This window comes from Calonectris borealis, chromosome 28, assembly GCF_964195595.1.
Source record: "Calonectris borealis chromosome 28, bCalBor7.hap1.2, whole genome shotgun sequence".
Classification (NCBI taxonomy): domain Eukaryota; kingdom Metazoa; phylum Chordata; class Aves; order Procellariiformes; family Procellariidae; genus Calonectris; species Calonectris borealis.
In genome coordinates this window covers 3,529,983-3,545,648 of record NC_134339.1, presented here as the reverse complement: position 1 = coordinate 3,545,648, position 15,666 = coordinate 3,529,983, and the positions used below count along the sequence as shown (strand labels likewise).

The 15,666-nt window shown below is 51.7% G+C and overlaps 1 protein-coding gene across 1 annotated transcript; it reads right to left on the bottom strand.

The window, feature by feature from the left end:
* Positions 1–322: 322 nt before the first annotated feature.
* Positions 323–14,414, bottom strand: LOC142093912 (hippocampus abundant transcript 1 protein-like). The gene is made up of 12 exons (XM_075175572.1): positions 14,192–14,414; positions 11,404–11,499; positions 10,102–10,164; positions 8,865–8,992; positions 8,328–8,442; positions 7,546–7,764; positions 6,751–6,864; positions 6,206–6,277; positions 5,671–5,783; positions 5,393–5,490; positions 4,658–4,824; positions 323–4,569 (listed from the first exon to the last, which is right to left on the bottom strand). Exons 1-12 carry the CDS (start codon positions 14,273–14,275, stop codon positions 4,360–4,362), a joined length of 1,479 nt encoding a protein of 492 aa, XP_075031673.1. The 5' UTR covers positions 14,276–14,414; the 3' UTR covers positions 323–4,359.
* Between the last annotated feature and the right edge of the window lie 1,252 nt (positions 14,415–15,666).

Below are 15,666 nucleotides of genomic sequence, written 5' to 3'. Positions count from 1 at the left end.
GCAGGAGCCAGGGACCTGGGGACCTGCTCCGCCGCCTCGGCTGGGGGCAGGCAGCCCCGTCCTCACACGAACCTGCCAGCAAGTCTTCACCTGCTGAAGGCGACAGCTCCGGCACCGCGGCACCGGCCCGCTGCACACAGGTAGAAATAACTCGACAGCTTGTGCCCGTTCGAGACAGGAGGTCGATTTACAAGGCCTGATGCGTAGTCTCTTGTAAAAAACCTCTTCAGCACAATTTACAGGGGTCGAGATGTGCTGGGCAGAAGCACGGGGCAAAGCTGTCCTGTAACACAGGCAGGGGAGAAGGATGAGGACAGAGAACTTCAACACGACAGGAAAGCAGCAGTTTAATAAATAATCCATTGGAGGGAGAGATTAGCCAGTTCTAAACACAATCGGAACTGAAATAAATACATTTCATCGTTAGCTTAAAAAAAGAGATACAGAAATGCACGCAATAGTAAACTTTGAGAGAGCAGAGGTACTGCCATTCTGCAGTGAACGTGGGCTTGCCACACGCCCACACTTTTTAAAGATAATCAAAGATGTTAGCAGCCATTCAAGTGCAGAGAAAAAAATAAAAACCAGTGAAGTAAAAAGCTACTATTTTGCAAAAGTAATGGCAAAAGAGAAAGCAATGGTTTAACGCAGGTTTTTTGATGCGACAAGATCAGTTTAAACTCACTTGAACTGCTGCCATTAACACTGGAACTGCAGAAGAAGGGGAATTCAGCCAATTTTTGCCTTATGTTTGGGGCATTGCTGTAACCGACCTGAATTATAAGTCACTGCAGACAAATTCTGAGAATAGCGATGTTAAACAGCCAGGCTCAGGCACTACACAGCAGATCAAGGGGATTTTAAGAAAAGGCTCTTTTTAAAAAAGTTGCATTTTCATATAAAGTAACAAAAATTGGCAAAACTAGCTGAATGCTCCGTACAGATTTTCCAGTCTCCACGTGGGACGCTGCAGAATTACCAGCCCTTCAGAATGAGACATTCTTCATTCAGGTCCGGTAATTTCAGCTCCGTCGTGGCTTGGCCCAAGTCCTCCTCTGTCACTTAAAGGCAGAACGGTGGGTGGGTCACATCCCTACGCTGATGGGGAGGGGAGTTACCTGGGGCTGAGCCCCCACCGAACCAGGTGAAAGGAATTCCAGAACCGTGGAAAGGAATCCCTGCCTGCTCCCAGCGCCAGGACCAAGCGATAGCTCTGGGGCGGGCGAGCAGCCCTGCCCCACGTCGAGCCCTCGTGCAAGTCCACGCGCCGCGGGCGCCCGGGCTCGGGGCTACGCCGCGTCCCAGGGTCAGCCCCCGCGCCAGCGAGAGGCCCCCGCGCCGGCACAGCGAGGGACCGACGTACAAGTCACCTTCACGCTGGTAACGGCGCTCGCTGCGGACCCTCTGCCGGCGCAGCCGCCCGACGCCGTAACCCCCCCGGCAGCCGAGGAAACCTCCGCCGCGGTGGAGCCTTTCACGCAGACGCGGCAGTAACCTGCGGCATCGCCTGGCTCCGAGCTCAGGGGCTGAAAAAGTGACCAAAACGCTCCAGGTCCACTACTCACGAATCGAGGGATGTCGGCATCACTGGAAAGTCGGGTATCGCGTCGTGACGGACGGGAACAAGGAGGGAAGCTCGCCCGGTTCGTTCTGCTGTCTGAAGGGAAGGAGAGGCTGAGACGCTGCAGGCAGCAGCGGTGGTGAGAGGGAATGGGACTAGAAACACATCGGTTTCAAGAAACTATTCAATAAAGGAAAAGACTTTTAAAAATATATCTCTATATACTTTATATCATATAAATTACGCTCGTCTTTTTGTAACGTTCCACTATATTCTACCCGTGAAGCTCCGAATGCCTCAGTGTGAACGAGGTAACGATTCGGTGTTTCATTTCACTTCATTTGTGTGTGAGGGACAAACCTACTTCAGTTCATTTTAATACAGCGTAAATAAATTCATCGTCAGACGTACTTGGTAAATCTCCAGTCTAAAAAAAGGCATTTTTTTGAGCGATACAGAGTTGGGATTGCTGCCTGGATGTTTAAGTGACTGGATTTCCTTCAGGAAAGAAGTTTGCTGTGCACGTACGGTACAGACCATCCCAGTAACGTTTGGGAATTTGGAGCGTCACCGCAACGAGCTTGGGAAAACTGGAGTCACCGCAGGTCACTGAGACCTTCCGCGAGCTCTGTTCTCCAGTCCTGCAATTAGATCCCCATCAGCAAACCCTCGGTGTCCGAGGTGGCTGCCCTCCGCACGGACAATAATCTACTCTTACCGTTCTGATTACAGGATCTGGGTACCAGGCTGGATTAATGCAAAAACCTACGACTTATTTCGCTTAACTGTCCACCTCCAATAACTAACTGGTCCAGAAAATTGGTAAACAGACTAAATTATCAGTTCAGCCCAGTCTAGGCAGGCGGCGGTTCCAAGCTGTTAATATCTGACAGGCGCTTACGAGACCTACATGAAATTGCAGCTCTCGATCTGTCCAAAGCCAACGTTAACCAGCCCTCACGCCGACAAGCGCACAGAAGAGGTCAGACGCCGAATACGCCCCGGAGCGGACGTCCCCTCGCTCCCGGAGCGGGGCGAGCTGTACGGCCAGGGCAGGGCAGGGGACGGACGGGGCTCTCCCCTGCTTGTGCCGGTTGTGGGTCAGGGACCGAGCTCTCCAGCTGGTGTTTTCCCAGAGGCAAATGGCATTTGCAGTCACTGCTGCGCAGGCACAGCGTCAGCCACAATTACCCGTTTGCAAAGACCCGAGACATTAAGTGACTGCTCCCTCCCTTTTGGCCTTTCTCCCCTAAGCTACCTGTCCCAAACCTACGGAGAAGGGATGCCAGCCAGGGAACGACAGCGGTTGCACATACCCCACTCTGAGACAGGACTATTTTTGGCCATTGTATCCTCAATTCCTCTAACAACTAATTTCTTAAGTGTTCCCAGTTTGGTCTTTACTTCCTCAGTGATGGCTCAATGCCATTACTTCTGATCTTACTCAAATGAGAACAATTGTTTCCTGCCCTCTGCCATATCTCTACGTATCTATAAACAACCAAGCGTTCCCTATACATTTATCTCAGCTTCTTTTGCAAGTTCAAGTATCTGCTGCTCTTTCTAAACAGAGCCGAACCCTGCAGCAGAGGTTGCGATTTCATTTTTCAATAAAATGAAAGCCTTCATAGCAGGCTCAGAAATGCTACACGGAATCCAAACCTCTAAGTTCAAATCAACTGCAATCGTCACCATCTGGATCTTTTGGACTGAGAAAAAACAAGCTACAGTCATTATCTGCTTTTAATATCAGATGGCAAGGGCCTGGGGAAAAAAATCAACATGCTTTATAAAAGTGCTCAAGATAAACAGCTATTTCTTTGACCTTTCTCGCAGGAAACCACGCTTTATCAAAGTGCTTAGCAGAGTTTAGTTGTTTCTCCAACCTCTCGGAGAACTGATTTTCTAAACAACACTTAGAGTTCCAGAAAAAGATTTCTGAAAAAGCCTTCTACCTACTACCTGTGGAGGCAGCGACAGGCAAATGTTACATCAGTGTAACAAAGAAAGAAAAACCGAACAAATACAAACGTTGTTGACCATCTAAGCGTTTGTAATTCACGTAGTTGCCCTTCTCTCATCTGCCCGTTCTCCCCTGTGTCAGTTGTAACTTCTTAATTTTTCTTATCTTCATCAGGACATTAAGTCAGTAGATTTTTTTTTTTTTTTTTTTTTTTTGGTTTAAGTTTCACTTGGGCCAGAACGGGCAAATTCATCAGATCCTCAAAGCAGCAAGGATCTGCTCAGAGTTGACTACGCTGTCTGTTCTTCACACACTTTTTACAGGGCCACACACCGCCCAGGGCAGCGGTCAAGCCTCTCCCCAGGCCGAGGTTAGCCAGCCGAGCTGGGACGGGATCAGTAGCAAGGACCAATTCTGCAAGGGGCTGGGGGCATGTAACAGATGCCTTGTTTTTATTCTGGCTGGCAACTCAGTTAGTTCACATTAGGCAATGCTAGCTCCTTAATTTTTCACTGGCAAGTTGAATATTTGGCAGGTCGCGCCATGAAGTTCCGTATTCACGTATAAGGGCGGGTTTGCTTTAAAGAACCATCCCTTCATGTGGAGCAGTTCAGTGTCTCCCCTTTCCATCAGCACCAGATGATACAATTCCATTTTTGCACCAGCTGGGTATATTTGGCTTGAAGGGAAACCCTGTCCCTTCTCATTAGCTGTTAGTGGCACAGTCTGTTACCTCGTTTCTTCTCTCCCCCCACCCTCTCTCCCCGAACTCCAACCGGCTTAGTCCACCCTTGATCTGGAGTTGAGACGCGAGCCAGGTCCTTCTCGCCCAACCTCATACGCTGCTGTCCTCGAGCAGGGGCTCTTTGCCATCCGATCCTCCGGCCTGCGGGCTGTGGGTGTGGGTCTGGGCTCCGTTACTGTGCTTCTTGTGGCTGCCTGATCTCAGTGCAAGGTTGTGTTCTGGAATGAACAAGGCCACCAGGAGCGACAGCAGGACAGAACAAGCTCCGAACAGGAATGGAGGGCCTGGGATAATGCTGCTCTGTAGGGCGAAACAGAGGAACGATTCATGCGCAAGTCCAAGGGCGTAAGAAGCCCAGCAAAGGGAATGATAAAGCTGAACAGCTTACCTCGTCTGTAGGGTTGGCCATGTTGGGTTTGGAGGCCTTACCCAAAGTTTCCACCTCAGCCATTTCATTCAACTCCACGTGGAAGAGATAGAAGACAAAGCCATAGAGCGCCGGCCCCAGGCCGTTACACAGACCCCGAATTCCAGTGATCATCCCCTGCACCACACCTGGGGACAAAGCGAGGAAAGGAAGATAGGCTTAGAGCTTTCTGAAGAAACTTGTTTTATTCAAGGATGCTTACATATTTAAAGACAGGATCAAAGATTCAGATCTGGATTGACACGAGCTCTACAACGAAATGGCTAGCTGGCGATTAGCTTCGCTCAGTATCAGGTTTAACAAAAATCAGTAATGCTGGGCTTGCTACTTTCAAGAATAAAAAGAGCATGGGCTCATCAAGGACAATTTCCAACTGAACCGGAATTTAAGGCAGCCAAGTCTGAGGACTCAGGGTCAAACCATGAAGCGGGCAAACGATGAAGCAGCAGTCTCCTCTCTACCTCAGACAGGGAACACGGAACATCTACGGGCATAATTTAAGAATTCCCTCCCAAAGCATCAGCTATGGTCAAAGGCAAGAGTGTCAATACGACTAAGAATAAAGCGACACTCCACAGTTGGCACAGACGGTCCTGCCCACCCCTCCACCGCCAATGCTGGGAATTCGAATGTGCGTCAGCTCAAGCGCCCGCTGGGATGAAACTCGCTCGTTAGAGAAATCCCCAAGCGCCTCACCCTGTTGGTCGGGGTCCGCGTTCCTAGACACCATGGCACTGATGGCTGGGAAGGTGATGCTAGACATGGCAGCCACAGCTCCCGCTGCCCACATCATCCTCGGAAAGAAAGAGGCAGCAATTAGGGGAGGAAGGCTCCCGAGGGCCAGGGGCAGACTAGCGCCGCGGCAGGGCAGCATCTCCCTCTGCCAGGGGACAGGGAGCTGCCGCAGAGCCACGGAGCCACCGCGGAGGGAGAAACCTGCCGACGCCAGGAGACAAACATGGGCAAACTCTTACCAAGGCTGCGATCCGAAGCCGTACCAGGCAAGCTGCAGGATCTGGAAGCCTAGTCCCAGCAGGATGGTGTTTTTATTTCCTATCGAACGCATGAGAATTCCCAACACTACTGTCTGGAAAGAAAAACAGATGCTTTCAAAGTAAGTGCAAAGAAAGATGACAACACTGGAAGACAAGAGGACAGGAATCCGAGGGAACTCGTGCTGCTGTGAGGCTGGCTATCATGCACATGCACACCTCCACTCTCCTAACGTTGTGTTAGAAACCAGCACATCCCTGCCCGTGGCAATCGGAGCACAATCTATAGTTTTTCACAGAACACCATGGGGCCACCCCACCGTTTACCACAGTTTGTTATTCAACAAACAACAGCTACATTCAAAAGCTAAGAAGAGGGACCGCGGGTAGCCGTGCACGGGTCCGATGACGTCTGTGTGACCACAGGGATTCTGACAACTCACCAGCCCTGATTATCAGAAATTTTGGACATTCTTATAACCACGCTGCTAGAGCCAGGACAGAAATTGCTTCTCACCTGAGCCAGTATAGAGAGAATTCCAACTACACCAATAAAGGCTGCCACAGTCTCCGAGGAAAAACCAATGACCTGTGAAAACACCAAAGAGGGACTTTTCAGGCAAGAGATTTGTGCCATACGAGAAAAGCCACTCCATCAGTGTCACTAATGTTTACTGACATTGCTTATCAGGTACTTAAACATTAATCAACCGTACCTTCCACTACCTCCCTGCTGCCATAGGAATAAAATGGAAGATTTTCCTCTGGCTGAAGAAACAGTTTTAAATCACTGGGTTCACCTTAAATGCTTGAAAGTGGCATGGAGATGGATGGACAGGCAGACCACCAGCAAGATGCCAAGCAAGGGTCCTGGCAATGCCTACAGAGGGGTTGCCAGGTCCCACATTTTTTAGGAGAACTGGAACAAGTCACTATTTCTTATAGCTTCAAATTTATTAAGCTATTGGCCAAGATTAGCTTCCTCAGGACATGCAACTAAGATAATATTTGTAGGCTGGGATTTCCTGCATTCAGAGCCTTCCCTCATCACCAGAGACTGACCTGTCGCAGGTACAGGAAAAAGCTGGAGTACTGGCCGGCTTCAGGAAGGTAGGAGAGAAAGACAGTGATACAGATGAGCAGCACTGTGGAATCCTGACCCACTTTCCGCAAGGACTGTAGGGAAGGGGGGTGGGGAACGAAAAAATTAAAGAGTTAATATCATTAAATATTCTCCAGGTACAGAGACAGCAAAACCAAGTGCTTAAGTCACCATCTTATATCCAAGAAGTGAATGCTTGAATGAAACCAGACCAGCATTTCAGAGGAAGATGCGAACACTGCCACAACACACCAGACCAGGTGTACAACTGCATCAACTCACACCCCAGAATGAAGAATTTTTACCTTTCAGTTTCTCAGATTTATAGTCAAGTGCTTTTGATCAGAGTTGTTTTTTCCTCAGTCAGCCAAAATAATCTTCATAGCAAGCAAAGGTGAGGTGAAACTGCGCAAAGCTCCTCATCGCTAGCAAAGGTCCTGAGAAGCCAGGAACGCAAAAGACTTCTCCTGACACTATACTATTGCTAAGTAATAGAATTTATTAACTGGCACATTTCCACCAAGAGGTGCTCTTGCTTCAGGACATCTGGAGCTGCTTTTAGGTGGTTTGCAGCTATACGAAATCGGTGAGAAGCTGCTACACATCTCTAGATATGTGCAGTCTGCTGTCAGTTGAATTCTGTACCTTCGATGGGGTTAATCTAAGCCTCGCATCCTTCACCTTTCGTGAGAAAATCAGCAGAACTAAAGCAAACATAAGCAGCATGTGCAAAAACCAGCAGCAACATTACTTACAGCGAACGGGTCTGCTTGTTCCCAAGAGATCGGAGCTCCCCAAGAGACCGGGCGCATCTCTTCTGGCAGAGACTCCGGCACAGCCAGCAGGATGAAACCAATATCCAGCAAAGCAACACCTGAAGCTAGCACGACCACCAACGTATCGCCGTAGGCTTGGGAAAGGTACGCACCAATCGCTGGGCTTGTGACCAGACTCGCAGCAAACGTGGCTGACACCTGGAAGCATAAAACATTAATACAGCCTTTTCTTCCTGGAGCCTATTTTCTCCTCCAGAGTAACCCAAGGGTACTGGTTTTGCCATCTTTGATGGAGATAATCCAGGTGAACAGGGATTCCTGTAGACAGAAAGATGACATGTTCTCTTGGTGCAATCTAGGCTAAGTTCTAGCAAAGGGAAATTAAAGCTATCCTAACAATTCACGTACGAAACTTTCAGTAACCCTATAGGAAGGGCCCAATGACAGGCTACTTGTATGCGTGCCAGCATCACAGCCTGCCCCCTTTCCTGGTGCAAAGAAGTTCACAGACCAGGCTGGTTTAAAGGCTAAGCGACAATACAGCCGGTATTCAGACTGCACAGAAATTAGCCCTCTCCCTCGTCCTAAATCACAAACAGAAGAACAGGGAGACTGTATTATTAGCGAAGCGCATATCATCTTTTCACTGATAACTGTCCTCAGGCTTGTCAATAAATCTCCCACCCTAATTTTATACCTCTCCTACCTGCAAAGCCCCAAATATTTCTTTCAAGAGCCAAGCCAGTTATTCAGCTCCTTACCAAGCCATACGCCGTGCTGCGTTCATGCTCCTGTGTGATATCAGCAACGTAGGCAAAAATCACAGAAAAGGTGACAGCAAAGACTCCAGACATGGAAATGACAGCAAAATACCACCTGAAACAGGCATTGCCAAAGGCAGAGTTAGAGAGCAACCACACGGTAGTGCACAGCTGCTGAATTAGAACCTCTCCGTTATTCTTCCTGCAGTCCATCCTACTTCATGGCACCAGAAAGCGCTCGGGAACACCCAGCTTCAGTCTGGTGGCCCATAGAGTTTTATCACTTATTTTCCCCGCACAGGAAGGAAACATCAACATGCCCTAATAGTGATAACGCACCTATCAGACTCTTTCTTCCTGACGCTGAACCCTCCGGTAGAACCAGACAGGTAATTAGTCTCTAGGCTGAGCATCCTTCTCCACTGGACGGACTCTTCCATCTCATCCTCAAACGCAACACCCACAAATCCCGCATCGTTCAGCCTCACACTCATTTCCTCTCCCCAGAACCCCTCGTTAAAACAAGAGTAAACTCACCACGGACTGATCTTCATAAGGGGAATTGGCGCACAGGTGAAGAAGACGGTGAGGAGGAGGAAGGATTTCCTGCCCCAGACATCAGAGAGAGCACCAATCAGTGGGGCACTTAGAAAAGAAAGCAGGCCCTAAGACAGACAAAGAGAAATCCCTCAGTCAAATTCTGATTGTCGATAGCAAGAGCTTTTGACAATATCATCTAAAGATAAAAATACGACCAGACAATCCACTCCTATTTTCCACAAGCAGGCAGTATCACCAAAACATAACGGTTTGTTAAACTGCTCACATCCTTTTAGGGAGAAAAAAAAAACCCTCGACCAGCGAGGCGCTGCTAAACCCTCCAATTACTTCCCGTTCCCTGCAACTGCTCCGCCTGCAGCTGTGGTCTTCCCAGGCACGCCTGTGCAGCAGGGATTTGCCCTGCCAGTCCCTAAAAAGACGTTGGCACAGCTCCATCACATTAACATCTGCTGCAGTTCCAGGGAAAGCTTTCTCTTTTAGATGAAGACAAGACAGACCCGATGAGATGCCAAGGCCATTAAGCACAAATAAAATTGTTCAATGCCTTTCAATGTCTTTCAAACCCGAGACGGGCAGGGAAGAGCCCTTACGTGTATATGGGAGTGCCCAACCTCTCTGGGGCCATTTTCTGAGATCCTCTTGCCAGAGCCAGGGCCTAACAATCCGTTTTGCCACATTCCCGAGTCAGAACGCATGGCTACTGCTTGTTCGCTATAGTTGCCTCCAATTGCCTCCCCCAAGGCTCTGGGAACGCTGGTCTAGTCCAAATGCACCGCAGCCACTTACCACGTCACAACACGCTCCCCACCTTCTGTCTGGGGAGAGCCCACTCAGGCCCGCTTAGTTTCCGCTTCTATTACCGGTAAGTTCAGATGTCATTGGTTTTTTATTTTGTTACGCTCCAGAATATGGATACAGGGCTGATCTCATGCTGATTAGAATATTTTCAGCTGAAACACAGCTGTTACAGCCCCAAACCCATGTTGTCAAGCAGCACGTTGTTAATACTGCTCAGTAAAATCAACTACACAAGCTGCCCGATGTCTATGCTCTGTCAACTCTTCATTTTGTTTGCCAGTAGCACCCCAAACTGAAATAGGAACATTTATCTGTCAAATACCGGTTGACATCAGCAAATGACACATTATAATGGCTTGCCACTTCTTGCACTGATTGCAGATTCAAATGAAAGCCTGGAAGGAATACTCCTTACCTTGACTCCGTGAATCAGGCCATTCATCAAGAAGGTATGCTGAGGAAAAGTCTGGTGTAACACCTAGGGGGGAAAAAAAACCCAACAAAAACAAAAAACCAGAGCTAGCAACTTTTGCAGAATTTCCATAAGCACCTGACAGCGAGATGCCTGGAGGAGCACAGAACAGGGAAAATGGGAAATACACTACCCTGCTGTACCTGCGTGAGGAGCTCTACCCCCCCCTCCAACAGGGGCAGCCACTTTCTTTAATACTTCCCAGGTCTATAAATTATTCCAGCACGCTTGGGCAGGGCTAAGATAATCGGACATATGCCTTTCTCCAGCCCTGCACCATCCGATTTCCCTCTGGTTTTACTTCATGTGACCACATAACTTTTCTGTTCTTCTCCCCCCTTTTTGTACTGTCTGTATGTTCAATTTGCATTTTATACTACTGAGCTAATACTAATTTCTAAATGCCTTTGCATATACAAAGACTCCTTTTGCATAGTTAACTAGATCAGAGATCAGGTCAAAAATACGCATAGCATATTAGACTTCAATATGAGCTGGCATACCACCACCAGAAAATGAATTTAAAAAGCCGAGAATTCTTCCGGCAAGTGCCAAATCAGAAGTTTGCAGCTCCTTAAGTAAAGGCAAGTATCTGAGATGAGATTTCAAGTTTATTTAATAAAGCTATCGCTCTGCACTTAACTTGATTGTGAAGTTGCCTTTGCGGCCTGTGTTAATCATAACTCAGTCGAGTCCTGAATGAGTTACTGGCGGGCTCTCCCAGAACGAGCATGACTTGGTGGAGCAAGTACCTGCCAGGAAATCATCTCTCTGCTTTTACACCCCAGACAATGATGGTGGTAGTTCAACAAAAATCTCTTTTATCCCTAAATAAGTCAGTGTAGGCTAAAAGGTGGAGTCTTCAGATAAAAAGTCAAAGCTTTGCTCAACTTTCTTTCATTAAGTTCCCAAGTGTACTTTTTTTTTTAATACCTACCAAAAAAAAAGCAATAAACGACAGTAAACGTCCAGTAAATTCTAGTAATTTCAGGTTAGGTCTTTCACTCCTGCTTTCTCAAAATCCTCCAAAAGCTTTCAAAAATCTAACTCGTGCTTTGCTTCAAGTTAAGCTACAATAATTAAGAAAATAATTGCCCAACTCCATAAAAAATTACTATAGCTCCAGCTACAAACCATTACCTCTTGGTTTCTACTTGCTATCCTCCAAAGGCCCACGTTAAGATCTTTACCCTCGCCAACCCACGTCTACAAGAGCCAGTATTATTCCCGGGGAGACTCACTCACCGTTAGCATCGGCGTGGTCAGCAGCCCCCAGGCGAAGAACTCCAGGAAAATAACCACCACGGCATGGTACACGCTGGGCTCTCCGATCCCCTGTCGCTGCAAAACAGAGCTCCGTAAGTAAAAAAAATACTCGTAACCTGAGATTTGAGACGTGTGGTTGGACGCTGAAACGTCAACTCTGACCTAAGCCATCCCCAAGGTGATTCAGTGCTGCCTAGTGCAGGCGAGCTCACGCCGCAGCGTCTCTCCGTCCAGGGTTTACCAACGCGTGCCTCTCCGACAAAGCTGATTGTTTTCTATTTTTTTTCTCCAAGAACTAATATCTTTGATACCATTATGCTTTCTCGAGACATGACCAAACGTATCACCCTTTCAATCCTCGCCTTAAGGACTTGGAAATGAAACACCTCAATTCTCTGCAGTACGTGCAACACCCCAGAAAAGACTCTGGGAGTTTGGGAAGGCAATTTTACTCCTCGGCGCCAACTCCATCCACCCAGCACGGTGGGAAAGGCACAGTCCTTAGATCAGCTGTTAGAAAACCCCCACACCTCAAGGCCTTGCTTATCTTTCTTTCCTTCAAGATTTCTCACGGCGCTTTCAGGGCAGCATTTGTTCTGTCACTTTTCCAAGTGCCAAATCTCAGCTGCTAGCCCAGGAGGTTTTCTCCTGCCGTGCAGGACACACCTGCAAAGTCACGAGCTCACAAGGAAAACAAACCGCAAGGAGCGGGAAGAAAGCACACCAGTTTCAGTTGAATTACAGCAGGGAACCGCACGGGCCAAACATTTAGTAGCACAATGTGCTTTTCCACAGGAACCCATTTCTTACATTAGCAAACCACATGATCTGAACTCACCAAGAATGACACGTTATTAATAAAACCACCTGAAATGCCTGCAATCCCAGCAATTTAGACAGCTTCCAGCGGCTTGAAGAGTATCCAGAAGTTAAAAAAACTTCCATCAGCTGCACAAATCTCACATCCAACGGGATATTGGACTTGGTATGGGAAACCTCAAATCCACGGGCATTTCTTCCAGGCTAAGAGAATGGACTTTTGTATTAATTTCCTCAGAGCTGACTAACATTTCTACACCGTGCTCTTGAGATGCATTTCATTTAATGGACCAGACCAAAGACGGATCTGTATCGGTATCCTGCCTCCAGCATTCACTACTGACAGATTCTCAGGGAGAGGAATTCAAGAAACTTGGCACGCGAGGAGCAATCTTTTAGCCAGTCACATCCTCCCAGGTTTTGACAGAATAATACTGCACTTCAGATCACTAATACAGCTGTAAGTTATTTGAAATACGAAAGAAGGCAGCAAGAGACATTATTTTACTGAAACGCTGTTTATGTTCGCAGACTCTATTAAAACTGTCTCCCTGCTTAAAAAACAAATAAACAGCATCAACACGAGAGGCACCCTACCCAAGGGGGATACGGTCATTAAAAGAAGTCAGTTTTATTGCACACAGATGAGATAATGTTTTGCAGCAGAGGGAGAAGCTCCAAGGCAGCAAGAAGCCAGTAATTAAGAGTACAGGTATCATTACCCACCTTGCTCCACCGGCCTAGGAGTCTCTCTCAGAAGAGAGCAGTCCTCCCCTCTTCCTCTCACCATCCCCCTTTATACCCTCCCAAGTAGTTAAACATTTCTATCACATGACTACAACAAAATTAACAGTCGATCTCTCTTCACGGAGTAGGTCCAGATCTAACCTGTCCACAGCTTAACGTCACTCCTTCCACTTATCGACCATTTTATTGCGTTAGACTGCTCAAACGATTTAGGATAGCTAATCTCCTTCGGAGTACACGGTCACCGCACCGAACCGCTCCTTTAGAGGATGCACAGCTGCTACCGCAAAATATAAAGATGCTACAGAAAAAAAAAAGTAAAAATATGCAAAAAGATCCTAGGAGCCCGTAGGACGGGCCAGCGCCTCATGACCAGAGCTACTTTCTCTCGAGAGAGCAAGCCCGCAGGGAAAGAGCTTGCAACCATCTTAAGCTCAGGTGCGGCCGCTTCAAAGCTGCCTTTGTACAGGCATGACGCTATCGCCCGCGCTACCTGGTAAAGAATAGCTCAAGAGAGGTATTTTACACAGATTTGAAGGATTTGAAGGTAGACTGTCATCCTCAAAGCGAATATTAAACGCCAGCGTCGACATCCCGTGACTAGCGAATCCCCGGGGAAACAGGTCAAGGGGACGACAGCCGCGCACCCCTGAAGCGGGGCAAAGCCGCGCTCCTCCGGGGAGCCCCAGGGCAGGGGGGCTGCCCGCAGGCACCGGAGCGCCGGGCACAGCCGAGGCAGCCGCGGCACCGCTCCACAGCCCGGCCCAGCGGCCGTGCCCCTGCCCGGGGCTCGGACCCCGCGGAGGGGACGGGAGGGGGGCGGCAGGCCAGCCGGCAGAGCGGTACCGCTGTTGGGGCGAGCCCTCGCCCGCCGTACCCCAGCCCCCGCCTGCCCTGCCGCCGGCCCCGCGCCCCACACCGCCCGCCCCAGCACCCCGCACCGGCTGCCGCGCTCCCGCCCAGCCCCGGCCCCTCGCAACAGCCACGCACCCGCCCCCGTGCTGCAGCCCCCAGCCCCAACCCAGGCTCCCGCCCGCCGGGGGCCTTCGGCCCCCGCGCTCCTGCTCATCCCCCGGCGCCGCTCAGCCCCCGTTAGCCCCCGGCCGCTCGCGCCGCGCCTCACGCTCCAGCGGGCCCCGCGGCCCCCCCTGCCCCCCCCAGGCCCCCCGGCCCCCCGCGGCCCCCCGGCCCCCGCGCTCACGCCGGCCCCGTCCCGGATGACGATCTTCTTGGCCAGCAGGACGCTGCGGTTGAGCCGCTTCTTCTTCTTCTTCTCGCCGGTCATGGCGCCGCCGGGCCGCTGCCGTTCGCCGGCCTCCAAGGCTGCCCCATCCTCCCTGCGGCGGGCCGCGCCGCGCCGAGCCCGGGCCCGGACCCGGACCCGCACCGGGCGGGGGAGCGCCGGGCCCGGGGCTGCCGGGCGCGGGGGCGGCGCCGCGGGGCGAGGGCGGCGGCCCGGCTGGCGGTGGCGGAGGGCGGCCCGCCCGCAGGCCCCGCCCCGCGGCGCGCCCCGCCCCCGTCGCCCGGACGACGGCGCTGACGGGCAATTCCGGCGCTCCGCTCCTCGCCGCCACGCGCCGCTCCCTCGCGCCCCATTGGCTGCTCCTCGTCTTCCCGGTCTGCCGAGCTGGTCTCTGATTGGCTAGTAGGGGCGGGGCCGTGACGTCACGGCACCTGCCGAGAGCGGCGCAAGGCACGACGGGACGCGCCGGTCCTCCGGAGAGGGGGGCGCGGGGCATGCCGGGACGCGCCGGTCCTCCCCCGGGCGGCCTCCCCCTCGCCTCGGCCCGGGGGCGCCGTGGGGAGCGGCTGCTGCCCCGTCCTCGCATTAACGACCCTGACCTGGCCCAAAGCAGCGCCGGCCGGAGGGGCTGACGCCGCAGGCTGCCGGGGGAGCGGGGCGGCCCTGCCCCACCGGGGGACACCGGTCGCAGCCTGAGAGGGTGCCGGGCCCGGCTGGCTGCGGGCCGGCAGAGCTGGGGCGGCCGCGCAGGTTTGGGCTCCCCGCGGGCCCTGCCGCCTTCCTGCCCGTCCGGCTTCAGCGCTGCCTTTGCCCAGGGCCCCCCGCCGGGTCTGCCGGGCACCGGAGGGGCTCCCGCTCGCAGAGACGCAGCGGCAGAGCTCCGGCTTGCCGTGGGGTGGGGGGCAGGCGGGTGCGGGGGCCGTTCTGTGCCCGTGCCGGGGTCCCGCTCCCTGCCTGTAACGACTAAATCGGCAATAACGGCGTCACCTCGGTGCGTCCGGGTTTTTCCTGCCCGCCGTCAGCGCGGTCCCCGGGTCCTGCCGTGACTCGCACAGCGGCTGGGGCTGGTCGGGGGGCCGCGGGTGCTCCTGCTGCCCGGCTAAACCATGCCACCACCGCCCGCCCCCGCTTTCCTGCCCAAAGTTTCCCTCTTGCTACAGCCTGAGCCCTCCTGCGGTCTGGCTTTCAAAAGCTTCAAATTTCTTCTGGTTTCCACAATGAATCTGAAATCAAACTGGGCTTGTGCCAAGCCCCTGCTTCCCCCCTGCTCTCCCACCCGACCGCCTCTGTCTCAGGACAGAGCTGCCGTCTCTCCCCGCTCCCTGTAGGGCTTTTTTTTTGCCAGGCTTGCAGGCGCTCCGGCGGGTGGGCGGTGAAGGGCAGGTCCGCTCTGCCGCCGGTGCCGCTGGAGCAGGAGCCAGGCTGGGGGCAGG

Excerpts from the sequence above, each read along its gene's own strand:
- LOC142093912 (XM_075175572.1), bottom strand. The coding sequence starts at position 14,275 with ATGACCGGCGAGAAGAAGAAGAAGAAGCGGCTCAACCGCAGCGTCCTG. Across the intron at positions 6,865-7,545 it reads AACAAGCAGACCCGTTCGCT|TCCTTGCGGAAAGTGGGTCA; the intron begins GTAAGTAATGTT and ends CCTTCCCTACAG. Across the intron at positions 6,278-6,750 it reads TTTTCCTGTACCTGCGACAG|GTCATTGGTTTTTCCTCGGA; the intron begins GTCAGTCTCTGG and ends GTGTTTTCACAG.